The 13077-nt window shown below is 41.7% G+C and overlaps 1 protein-coding gene across 2 annotated transcripts in view; it reads left to right on the forward strand.

Annotated features, from left to right (window-relative positions):
- The window catches only part of FSTL5 (follistatin like 5), a 520766-nt gene that overhangs the window by 350291 nt on the left and 157398 nt on the right, over positions 1-13077 (forward strand). For both annotated transcript variants that reach the window (XM_029077167.2, XM_029077169.2), the window contains exon 7: positions 2975-3141. In XM_029077167.2, the coding sequence (XP_028933000.1) occupies positions 2975-3141 (167 nt within the window). The remainder of the gene's footprint in view (positions 1-2974; positions 3142-13077) is intronic.

Below are 13077 nucleotides of genomic sequence, written 5' to 3' on the forward strand. Positions count from 1 at the left end.
TCAGGGTGATGTACATCTCATTAACAAAATAAATAGGGTAATGAAAATATATACAGTTGAGTAGACGAGTACAGTGCTGAGGGGATGGGAAGGGAGAGGGGGAGAAGCAGAGGGAAATGGGGGTAAAGAGGGTTTAGCTGTGGAGAGGTGAAGTGGGGGGTAGAGGGAGCAGAGGGAAAAGGGGAGCTCAATCTGTCTTGGAGGAGGTGAGCTTTAAGTAGGGTTGTGAAGAGGGGAAGAGAATTAGTTTGGTGAGGAGGGAGGGCATTCCTGGGCCGCGGGAGGACGTGGCCCAGGGGTCAACGGCGGGATAGGCGAGACCGAGGGACGGTGAGGAGGTGGGCGGCAGAGGAGCGGAGCGTGCGGGGTGGGCGGTAGAAAGAGAGAAGGGAGGAGAGGTAGGAAGGGGCAAGGTGATGGAGAGCCTTGAAGCCTAGAGTGAGGAGTTTTTGTTTGGAGCGGAGGTTGATAGGCAACCACTGGAGGTGTTTAAGAAGGGGAGTGACAGGCCCCGAGCGTTTCTGCATGAAGATGAGCCAGGCAGCGGAGTGAAGAATAGACTGGAGCAGGGCGAGAGAGGAGGAAGGGAGATGAGAGAGGAGGAAGGGAGATGAGAGAGCAGGCTGGCACAGTAGTCTAGCCGGGATGTTACGAGAGCCTGTAACAGTAAGATAACACTTTGGGTGGAGAGGAAAGGGTGGATCTTGGCGATATTATAAAGATGAGACCGGCAGGTTTTGGTGACAGATCGGATGTGTGGGGTGAACGAGAGAGCTGAGTCAAAGATAGCGTGGCTCAGTGGAAAGAGCCCGGGCTTGGGAGTCAGAGGTCTTGGGTTCAAATCCCGGCTCGGCCACTTGTCAGCTGTGTGACTTTGGGCAAGTCACTTAACTTCTCGGTGCCTCAGTTACTTCATCTGGAAAATGGGGATTAAGACTGTGAGCCCCACGTGGGACAACCTGATTCCCCTGTGTCTACCCCAGCACTTAGAACAGTGCTCGGCACATAGTAAGCGCTTAACAAATACCAACATTATTAAAGATGCCACTGAGGTTGCAGGCATGAGAGACGGGAAGGATGGTCGTACCATCCACAGTTGCAGGAAAGTCAGGGAGAGGACAGGGCTTAGGAGGAAAGATGAGGAGCTCATAGTAAGTGCTCAATAAATGCTATTGAATAAACGAATGAAGTGGGTTAAATATCAAGTACTTCAATAGTACAGATGCAAGTACACAGGTGACACAAAAGGGAGAGAGAGTAGAGGAAATGAGGGCTTCGCAAGGAGGGCCTCTTGGAGGAGATGAGATTTTTTAGCAAGGCTTTGAAGGAGGGAAGAGTGCTGATTCTGTTGCCTATGAGTAATAATAATAATAGTTTTGGTATTTGTTAAGCGCTTACTATGTGTCAAGCACTGTTCTAAGCCCTGGGTAGTTACAAGATAATCAGGTGGGGCTCACAGTCTTATTCCCCCTTTTCCAGATGATGTAACTGAGGCCCAGAGAAGTTAGGTGACTTGCCCAAAGTCACACAGCTAAGTGGCGGATCCGGGATTAGAACCCACAACTTCTGACTCCCAAACCCGTGCTTTTTCCATTGAGTCATGCTGCTTCTCAGGAGAGGAAGTTCTGTGCCAGGTATGGACAAGCGCCTAGCAGTAAAATAGATGAGGTCAAAGTACAGTGAGTAGGTTGATATTTGAGGATTGAAGCGTATGGGCTCAGTTGTAGTAGGAAATCAGTGAGGTAAGATAGAAGGCAAGTTGATTGAGTGTCTTAAAACCAAGGAAAAGGAAACTATCCGTAAGCATTAGCATCCCTTGGTAATAAAAGATAACACTTTAGACAGGGATATCCAATCGATACATGTAGGGATGGTAGTAAAGATCAAAACATGATCAAAAGTAGTTTTCACCTCCAGAGAACAGAATATTTCTGTGGTCTTCTGGACAATATGCTCTGCACACAGTAAGCACTCAGTAAATACGATTGAATGAATATACACATATATACATACTCACACACACATACATATGTAATGTTAACTTTGAGCACAAAGAACAATTAAAAATCAATCTCTACCTATAGATCATGTATCATTCATTCATTCAATAGTATTCATTGAGCGCTTACTATGTGCAGAGCACTGTACTAAGCGCTTGGAATGTACAATTTGGCAACAGATAGAGACAATCCCTGCCCAATGAGGGGCTGAGTATTTGAGTTTGACAGGGATCATATCAAGTAGTCTGAATAGGGATGAATATATGGTGGAAAGCTGGATATAGGCCCAGATAACAAAAACAGAACCTTTATGAAAGCCCTGCTTTCACTGAGAAGTGTATAACCACTGGAGGTGAGACCAAGAAAGATGTTGTGGAATTCGAGAATTGATTAATGGGAAGATGTTTGTTCCTTTCCAAAACCGATTGCAGTTAAAAGTTCTTAGGTCTGATTTGACAATTCTTTATCCAGAGAATGTTATCATATTCTTCTTCATTTCCCAAATACATTTTATTCCCTACAAGACAATTTGTGTTTCCCAGTAGACCAATGCATTTCATTTCTGCAATTTCTATAGTGTACTCTGATCCAGCCAGCCGTGACCTCACCTATCTCACAATATCAGGGAATAAACAAGCATGTTTGAATTCCACTGCTAAATCACATTGACAATTAAAGAATTTATCTTTCTTAGGGGGGCAGTACTTCAGGCCTTTAATAAATACTTCTGAAATTCATTTCTTCTTTCTTGTCTTCTCATGGATGAAACTTGTCAATCAATCTAATTGAAATGTCATACTGACCTTTTATTTGAAACAATTTATTTTTTCTATAATCTCTTTGGAAGTTCTTACTTTCTTTTAGTATTGGATTTGAAAAGAAATCCTTAAATGACCACGGTTAAGAAACTGTTTGTTATTTAAATTTATGTGTGTTTAGCCATTAATCTTACCAACAAAATATTTTTTTTACAGAAGTTATCCAACTGACTCTACCAGAAGATCAGAAAGTAAGTGTCACTGCAGCTACAGTTGGACAGAGCGCTGTCCTAAGTTGTGGCATTCAGGGAGCCCTGAGACCTCCAATCATATGGAAACGGAACAATATTGTTCTAAATAACTTGGATTTGGAAGACATCAATGTAAGTACAGCAGTGTTATCCATCTCAACATATGGAGGTCCCTATGAAGTTCATAGCGGACCATGAAATTAAATGTCCTGTCAATTTCAAAACTAAACTGATGTATTTTGTAGGTGCAATCAGTGATTACCTGGGACTTTGTTAGATGAAGTTGAAGGTTGAGAAGATGGTACTGTAGTGTCAGGTCATGATGTCGGTTGACTAACCCAGAAATGCTGAAGAAAATGAAGGTTTTAAAGGATTTTACTTTCAGAGTTTGTCAAACAACATGCAGGAAATGAAACAGCGTTTTAAAGATATACCGAAGTGTAGTTTGTAGCACTGTAGTAGATCAGTGAGCTACTGCGAGAAAACAACAGTAGTAAAACATTCTGGAGCTCATAGAAATATCATGGAGGAAAGTGAAGATAAACAAAGGGGTTTCTTTTTAGAAAACATGGCCAAATGAAAATACAGGTATAAAAAGTTGTCTTCAGATTTCAATTTTGTGTTGAAGGCATGAACTGGGTAGCTAAACCCATCTTTTTTTAGTAGTTGAGGACAAATGTCAAAATACCAATACCATAATTTTGGACAAACTTTAAGATTAGATACTGAAGGGCCTCTGTAGAAGAAAAAATGATTATCCTGATTCATTTGCACCGTACAACTAGAGTAAGAAACTTAGTATAGAAACTTTCCCTTCAATATTGAATAATATTCTTTAATATTTTTGATTATCTGGTAACTTTTTTCATTCTAGAATCATTTCTAAGAACACTTGTTCAATCCTTCCTAGAAGGGGGCTCCAATATCTTTCTATCTATGAAAACAAATGTTTCACATGGTTGTGAAAGTTACCTTTTGTTAAAAAAAAATTACAGACCTTTTATGTTCCTATTTATTTCTGTGCCAGTTAGGTAGCTACTTTCAATCACCAGGATTCAATTTGCTGAATTAATTCCTGTTTATGCTGAGTGAGTAGTTATCTATCATCAGTAGGCTTATCACTTGAATTATATGTTTTTACCAGCTTCATGACAGTGAGTTCTGCCAAACTGGAACCCTGTTCATTCTATTAGAAAGTGAACTGCATTTATAGAACTCTGCTTGTGGACATAATCCAAATACAATTTTAGGATTTTGAAAACATTTATCCTAGTTTACCCTCTTAGTGTAGGAAGTAGTATTTTTTGTAGGCGTGGAAGAATGCCTCTGTGACTTAATATAGAAGTTTTATTTACCAGGCAGAAAGAGACACTAGCTGTCAGAGGAGAATTCCAGTGGGGACCAGGGAGAAAGTCTTCACCATTTTGGTTTAGAACCCTCCAGGGTGCTGGAAGCAGGACTGAGTTAGTGGATCACAGAATGAACTGAGTAAAAAGTAGACATTATGGAAAGATTGTGTATTCACTTTTATGACAGACCAAACAACTCGTTCGGCCCAGGTTTTAAATGATTAAAAATATCCTTATAATTGGGGGGCAGGATATAATAATAATAATAATTTTGGTATTTGTTAAGCACTTATTATGTGCAGAGCACTGTTCTAAGTGCTGGGGTAGACACAGGGTAATCAGGTTGTCCCACGTGAGGCTCACAGTCTTAATCCCCATTTTACATTTGAGGTCACTGAGCCACAGAGAAGTGAAGTGACTTGCCAGCAGTCACACAGCTGACAAGTGGCAGAGCCGGGAGTCAAACTCATGACCTCTGACTCCCAAGCCCAGGCTCTTTCCACTGAGCCATGCTGCTTCTCATAAATGAGACCAAATGCCCACTTCTGAAAAATGAGATGGGACAAAGTACAGGAATGGGCTGAAGTGGTAGAGAAGCAGTGTGCCTTAGTGGACAAAACGTGGTCTTGGGAAACAGAAGGATATGAGTTCTAATCCAGACTCTGTCACTTGTTGTCTGTGTGACCGTGGGTGAGTCATTTCATATCCCTGTACCTCACTTCCCTCATCTGTCGAATGGGAATTAAGACTGTGAGCCCAATGTGGGACAAAGACCGTGTCCAACCTGATTAACTTGTACCTACCGCAGCGCTTAAATACCATTAAAAAAAAAGTGGTGGCACTGATAATAATAAGAATGACTCCCATAGTGTGGATCCAGATCAGGGCTTCACTGGTCATGGGTTCAAATCCCGGTTCAGCCACTTGCCAGCTGTGTGACTTTGGGCAAGTCATTTAATTTCTCTGTGCCTCAGTTCCCTCATCTGTAAAATGGGGATAAAAACTGTAAGACCCACGTGGGGCAACCTGATTATCTTGTATCCTCCCAAGCACTTAGAACAGTGCTTTGCATATAGTAAGTGCTTAACAAATGCCATAATTATTATTATTATCATTATTATTAACCGTGATAATTGAGCTTCCCTTTTCCCTCTGCTCCCTCTGCCCCCCCCACCTCTTCGCCTCTCCACAGCCAAACCCTCTTCCTCCCCCTTTCCCTCTGCTCCTCCCCCCTCTCTCTTCCCATCCCCTCAGCACTGTATTTATCCGCTCAACTGTATATATCTTCATTACCCTATTTATTTTGTTAATGAGATGTACATCACCTTGTTTCTATTTATTTGCTCTTGTTTTAATGAGATGTTCTTCCCCTTGATTCTATTTATTGCTATTGTTCTTGTCTGTCTGTCTCCCCCAGTTAGATTGTAAACCCGTCAAAGAGCAGGGACTGTATCTGTTGCCGATTTGTACATTCCAAGCGCTTAGTACAGTGCTCTGCACATAGTAAGCGCTCAATAAATACTATTGAATGAATGAATAATTGAAGCTAGTTTTGAAGCAGTTTGGATTATCTCTTCATCATACCCATTGTTTTGATGCTTCCTGATGGACAATCTTTTGGAAAAACACCTATTTTGCCACTTGCTACTTTTAGATGTGGATATTTGTTACAATAGCATTGTTGTGGTGTCACAGAGAATAACAGTTACCACATTTTGCTGCGTCATGTGGCTTCAGGGAGCCATCATCTTGCAAATCCCACTGATGGACTATATGAGATGCCTTTGTTTAGACTCTGGGTGCAACCAAGTCTCATACCTGCCACTGCCTGGCATGGCCAGCTCCTGGCAAAGGCAGACTCGGGTTCAGGATTCAAAGGAGCCACTAAGCTCACACTGTCAGCAAGAAGAAAAGTCACGTAACCAAGTGAGAAGTTTAAAAACTCGCATTTATTTGCTCATCCATGAGTTCACACTGGAGAACAAACATTAGGATTGTCTAACTCTACTACACATTGCTATACTAAATATGTTTCTATCTGCATTAATGTCTCAGCTAATCACTCGTACAGGAAACTGCTCATAAACCATCTAATGATCCTGACTGGCAAACAGTCCAGCCTGTTTCTTTAGCAGTTGCAAAAACTAACCCTCCTCACTTATGACTCACCAAAACAACCTTCAATTTGGGAGTCTAAATTCTGTCCCAGGCAGTCATGGTGTGAGTCCCCAATTAATCCGGGCGAGTGGGTGGACCTCCGGTAATATCTCCTACTTACATATTGCTACTCTGCTGCACTTTAGTGAAGGTTCTGACCTTCATTTTATGAGCAGTACTCCATCATGACTATGTCATTCATTTATTCATTCAATTATATTTATTGAGCACTTACTGTGTGAAGAGCATTGTACTAAGTGCTTGGGAAAATACAACAATAAACAGTCATATTCCCTGCCCACAACGGGCTCACAGTCTAGAATGGGGGAGGCAGACATCAAAACAAGTAAATAAAATTACAGATATGTACATAAGTGCTTTGGAGCTAAAAGGGAAAGAGCAAAGGGATGAATAAAATTACCGATATATACATAAATTGCTTTGGGGCTCGGGAGGCGGGGGGGATGAGCAAAGGGAGCAAGTCTGGGTGACACAGAAGGGAGTGGAAGATGAGGAAAAGTGGGGCTTAGTTTGGGAAGGCCTCTTGGAGGAAATATGCCTCAATAAGGCTTTGAAGCGGGGGAGAGTGGTTGCTGTCGAATTAGAGGAGGAGGGCATTCCATTCCAGAAGCAGGATGTGAGCTAGGGCTCAGCGGCGAGATAGGCAAGATTGAGAGTTGTGGTCCGTTGGGGCCGGTCAGCCTGATGCGCTTATCGGGGGCTGCAGAGCCCAGCGTAGCCAGCTTGATATTCTTATGAGCACCGGCTCTGGTACTGCTTTCCAGGCCTGCCTTGGTCTTAGCTTGAGTACTAACTGGAAAAATGGGAGAGATGACCCTTACTAATCATGATGTCTGGGTTCTAATCCTGGATCTCATATGGGGTGACCCGGAGCAAGTCAACTAACTTTTCTCTGCCTCAGTTTTCTTATCTGCAAAATGAGGATCCGATATCAGTCCTCCCTCCTATTTAGGCTGGGAGCACTGTGTGGGAAAAAGACTACATCTGACTTGATTAATTTGTATCTACCTATAACTTAGTAGACTGCCTGGCATGTAGTAAATGCTATACTATATTTCTACATTTTCTATGAATTATTATCAATATACACTTTTGGAGATGAGGAGCTATTGTTTAGCCCATTTGTTGAGAAGCAGTACACCATTCCTATTTAAGACTGGTCTAATAGGAAACCTCCAGGAGAAATTCTAAAGCCAACACACCCTCCTCAAGAACTTCTGGACCCCAAAGCAGATCTCCTTGCATTTCTCTGGACTTGTTGGGATCTACTCCACCCTTGAAGAAACCCAGAGTGTCCAAACTTTGGGAGTGCAGACCGAGTATACAAGAAGATAAAGTGATAAAAGTATTTGCTACTGGATAAGCAACACCTGTCTCTTTGTTTGCTGGTGTCCTCAGCACTGAACGTGAGGTATCCGTGGATCTCGTTGGAATATCCATTTTGATTGGATCTCCTATCACCTGCCACTGTTCCCTCTTGACTGGGAAAGGGGGCTGTCTCGAGGCAGATCCTGCGATTCTATGATAGCAATCTCTCTACTCATTTAATTTTCAGTCAGTACTGGTCAACTGACAATAGTATATCATGCTGCTTCTTCCTAGGCCCAAGAACCAGTTGCATTTTGGAATCCCTGGGCAGGGACTGTTAGAGCTAAGCCTGATAGAGAAGGACTGCATTTGTTGGCCTTTGAGGACTGATATTCTCCTCCCTCAGTCTTGGGCCCTTTGAAGTTGCTCTGTTTCCCAGAAAATAAAGGTGGGCGGAGAAATGTCAGAGAAGACACAGGTGTCATTCCTTTCATCCTAAACTTATTCATTCAATCAATAGTATTTATTGAGTGCTTACTAAGCGCTTGGAATGTACAAGTTAGCAACAGATAGATTCAATCCCTGCCCAGTGATAGGTTCACAGTAAACTTATTTTAGATAATAAGTAAAAGCATATTATGTGCATGGCCAACTGCTGTCACTTTTTGATGATATAAAGGGGACAGACTAAAGTAGCCTTTATGATTCAGTCCCTGAGTACTGGTCAATAAAATCAAGCTAACAAGATTCATTGCGTCCAACCAAAGGAACTTGGCTACGGTACTTCCCATCCGGGTAATCACACCTTCACCTCCAAAAGGCTACCCCTGTGGTTTTCCTTTTGGATTTTCCTTTTTTAGTTGAACTGCTGGAGGACTATCCTTTAGAGATTAAACTGCAGCAGGTTTGGATGTCAGTTTGAGGTAGCAATAAATCCTCAGTGTTTACTTGTCTGAAAAATCAATAGCTCTATACACACATCTATAAACACAAATGGAAGCCTTAGTTTTGCTATACATTTTCTGAAAACTTCCAGAATCTATTCTCCCTTTTCCCTTAGGTATAGGAGACTTTCTGATCTGATCTTCCTTACAATATAAGGAAATATTTAAAATTCAAGCATGGACCAGAGTCTATGCTAGAGAGAATGTCATGCACCACTCCTAAAATGCATATCATAAGAATGATGACATAAATTATCACTGAAAAAGTTGTTCTGTCTGTACAAAATACAAAATTCAACTGGTCCATTTGTTATAGATATAACTATCTTTCTAGAGATAGATAGATATATCGACCCCAGTGCTGGTGACACACAAAAACTATGTTTTTAGCTTCAAGATTTATTAAAAGTGGGTACACTAACTCCTAGTATCCCTGGATATCCCTAAAACAAAATATTAGTAGAATCAATGCAGTTATATTTTATGTGCTCACCCCATTGCAGAAAGTTATCTTTTCTAAGTGCAAAGTTACCCACATCTTTCCTAATCAGGATGATTGGCTTCTTTTAGACTTGACAGTACTCTCTTTGAGTGTTTTACTGCTTTAACAAGATGCTGCCATGCATATATAGCTATATATATAAATTATTAGTAGCAATAAAAATAATAATGACATTTGTTGAAGACTTACTGTGTGCTAAGCACTGGGGTAGATACAAGCTAAATAGGTTAGACACGGTGCCTGTCCCACATGGGGCTCACAGTCTTTGAATATATAGATAGATATATAGTTATATCTATAACAAATGGACCAGTTGTATTTTGTAACTAAAAGGTATCTCTGAGTATCTTTCACTGTACTTGAAGGTTTTCATCCTGCCTAACATCTCTTCTGCCAAAGAACTGTGTCAGATATTCACTCTTCAAATCCAGTCTTATATTTTCATATGTATGGTTTTGTATCAAGCAAGCAGTCGATCATGGTATTTGTTGAGCCGTTACTGTTTGCAGAACACTGGTTTAAATGCTTGGAAGAGTACGGTAGCATAGGTAGAGTAGATCTGTGCCCTTAAGAAGTTTACAACCTAATAGATTGTACTTTAGAACTAAGCATTAATGATTCCCCAGCAGGGAGAATTTTAGGATTTTATGTGGGGAGATGCTTAGGTAATAATCTACATTTCTCAAAAGTCTTTCCTAAATATTTTATGGCCAACTCGCTTTACTTCATTGGCAGTAATGTTGAAGAAATCAGAGAACATGCCTACCTGCTCCCTGGTCTTGTACTTCCCCACGTGCTTAGTACAGTGAGGAGCCCACAGGGGTGGGGCAGATCCGGGACCAGGACCTTGGGCCCGGAGAGGGCCTGTGGTTTCTGGACTGGCTCCCCTGAGCCCCTTGCTCACTTGATGAGAGGTTTGCCTGGCCTGCTGTCTTTCGTTGAGGGGGCCAGTACCAGCTTCAGGGGAGTTGGGCAGGTTAGGGGATAGGGAGAAGTCTCGGTATGACTCTGCTCAAAGTCCCCTCTCTGCTCCTACAGGAGCACACTCCCCATTCTCCCACAGTGACGTCGGGCCAGACATAGTCTTTTGAAAAGAGCACACTCCCAGAAGTCTGAGAACCTGAGTTCTAATCTCTGCTCTGCCCCTTGTCTGCTGAGCGACCTTGAACAAGTCACTTCACTTCTCTGTCCCTCAGTTTCCTCATCTCTAAAATGGGGCTCAAGACTGCGAGCCCCTGGTAAGCCAGGGACTGTGTCCAACCTGACTTGCTTATATCCACCCCGGTGCTTATTACAGAGTCCGGTATATAGTAAACGCTTAGCAAATATCATAACTATTATTCAAATGGGGATTAAAACCATGAACCCCATATGGGACGTAACCTGATGCTGATGCTATTGATGCCTGTCTACTTGTTTTGTTTTGTTGTCTGTCTCCCCTTTCTAGACTGTGAACCCATTGTTGGGTCAGGATTGTCTCTCTCTGTCGTTGAATTGTACTTTCCAAGTGCTTAGTACAGTACTCTGCACACAGTAAGTGTGCGATAAACACGATTGAATGAATGAAATGAATGCTGCGCTCTAAACAGAGTAAGTGCTCAATAATTACCATCTATTGACGAAACACTCATTGGGAAGCAGCATGGCCTAGTGGAAAGAGCATGTGCATGAGAATCAGAAGCCCTGGGTTCTAATTCCAACTTCACTACTTACCTGCTGTTTGACCTTGTCAATTGGCTTAACTTCTCTGTACCTCATTTCTGTCATCTGTAAAATCGTGAGTCGATACCTACTCAGCTACCTACATTTTTTAGTGGTATTTGTTAAGGACTTACTATGTGACTGTACTAAACGCTGGGTTAGATGCAAGATAATCAGGTTTAACACAGGCCCTGCTGTTCTACATGGGTCTCACAGTCTTAATCCCCGTTTTACAGATGAGGTAATTGAGACAGAAAGAAGTGAAGTGACTTGCCTAAAGTCAGACAGCAGATGAGTTGCGGAACCAGGATTAGAACCCAGGTCCTTCTAACTCCCAGGCCCGTGCTCTATCCACTAGACTATACTGCTTCTCTGTAAAATGGGGATTCAATACCTGTCCTCCCTCCTATTTAGGCTGGAAGCCCCTTGAGGGAGAATGGCTGTGTCCAACTTTAACCTGTATGTACGTCAGCATTTTGTACTGTGTTTGGCATGTAGTAAATGCTTAATAAATACCCACATTGTCCCATGTGGGACATAATCATCTTGTATCTACCCCAGCACTTAGTATAGTGTTTGTCACATAACAAGTGCTTAAAATGCCATAATTGTTATTATTATCATTATTAGATTGTTATTAATAGTAGGATGACTATAAACAATGCAGTCAGAAACCTTCTCCTGCCCGGTTGTTTCTAAACTTGCATTTTTTTTCTGTACAATGGTACAGTTCCTAAGGATTCCTTATTTTCACTGAAAAAGATGTGCCATGTTGCAGTATTAAAAATTGGATAAACAGAAAATTAATGGAAATCCAGTGGTTTTTTTATTTGAATGGTATTGGTTAGGCACTAACGCCAATCATTATACTAAGCACTAAAGTAGATACAAGATTCATTCAATCATATTTATTGAGCACTTACTACGTGCAGAACACTTTACTAAGCGCTTGGAAAGTACAGTTTGGCACTAAAGAGAGACAATACCTGCTCACAGGTTGTACTCAGTTTTTGTCCCACATAGGGTTTGTAGTGTATGTAGGAGGGCCATTTAATCCCCGTTCCAGAGAAGTGGAGCTACGACACAGAGAAGTTAGGAAACCTGCCTATGATCACATAGCAGACAAATGGCAGTCAGGATTAGAACCCAGGTCCTCTGACTCTGAGGCCCATACTCTTTCCACTAGGCCATGCTGCTAACACAGTGCAGTGAAAATTTAGCATAGTTGCTTTATTTTCTACTTTAGCCACCTTGTTTGACAGTGATAACTTCAGTAATAATATTCTAAATTGTAAGATGCCTTAGTAGAGTTATTCAAGGTTATATCAATTCAATTAAGGGATGTTGAATTTACTACTACTAATAATAATGTTGGTATTTGTTAAGTGCTTACTATGTGCCAAGCACTGTTCTAAGTGCTGGGGTAGATACAAGGGAATTAGGTTGTCCCATGTGGGGCGCACAGTCTTCATCCCCATTTTACAGATGGGGTAACTGAGGCACAGAGAAGTTAAGTGACTTGCCCAAGGTCACACAGCTGACAAGCGGCAGAGCCGGGATTAGAACCCATGATCTCTGACTCCCAGGCCCTGGCTCTTTCCACTAAGCCATGCTGCTTCTCATTTGAATTTGAATTGAATTTGAATAGAATTTGTGTAATCACTGTCAGAGTATACTTTAATTATTAGAATTTGTGTTTTCTACAGTTTAAACAACTGTAGATATGGTGAACTGTCAAATACCCTGTGGTTGCAATAAAATCACTCTAGAGTGTGGGCCGAATTGAATGATAGAAAGTGGACCCCTGCCTCGTGGAGTTAGAATCTGTAGCTGTGATAAAAAACCAGTCCCATCGGGAAGCACAGAATGCTGTTTTCCACCCAAGAGAAAATGGGTAAAGATCTGTATAGAACTGGAGTTAACTGTTTATCCTGCTGCCATGCTCAGATGAACACAACCCATCAACCTTGTAGGCTTTCTGTTGTTTACCTTCCAGGCGCCGTAGAACATTTTTCTGTGATTGTTCCATTTGGATTTATTGCCCACAGTCAGCTAATCTTTCTCTGAACCTGTCTGATCTTCCTTC

The sequence above is a fragment of the Ornithorhynchus anatinus genome, chromosome 12 (genome assembly GCF_004115215.2).
Source record: "Ornithorhynchus anatinus isolate Pmale09 chromosome 12, mOrnAna1.pri.v4, whole genome shotgun sequence".
NCBI classification, from domain to species: Eukaryota; Metazoa; Chordata; class Mammalia; order Monotremata; family Ornithorhynchidae; genus Ornithorhynchus; species Ornithorhynchus anatinus.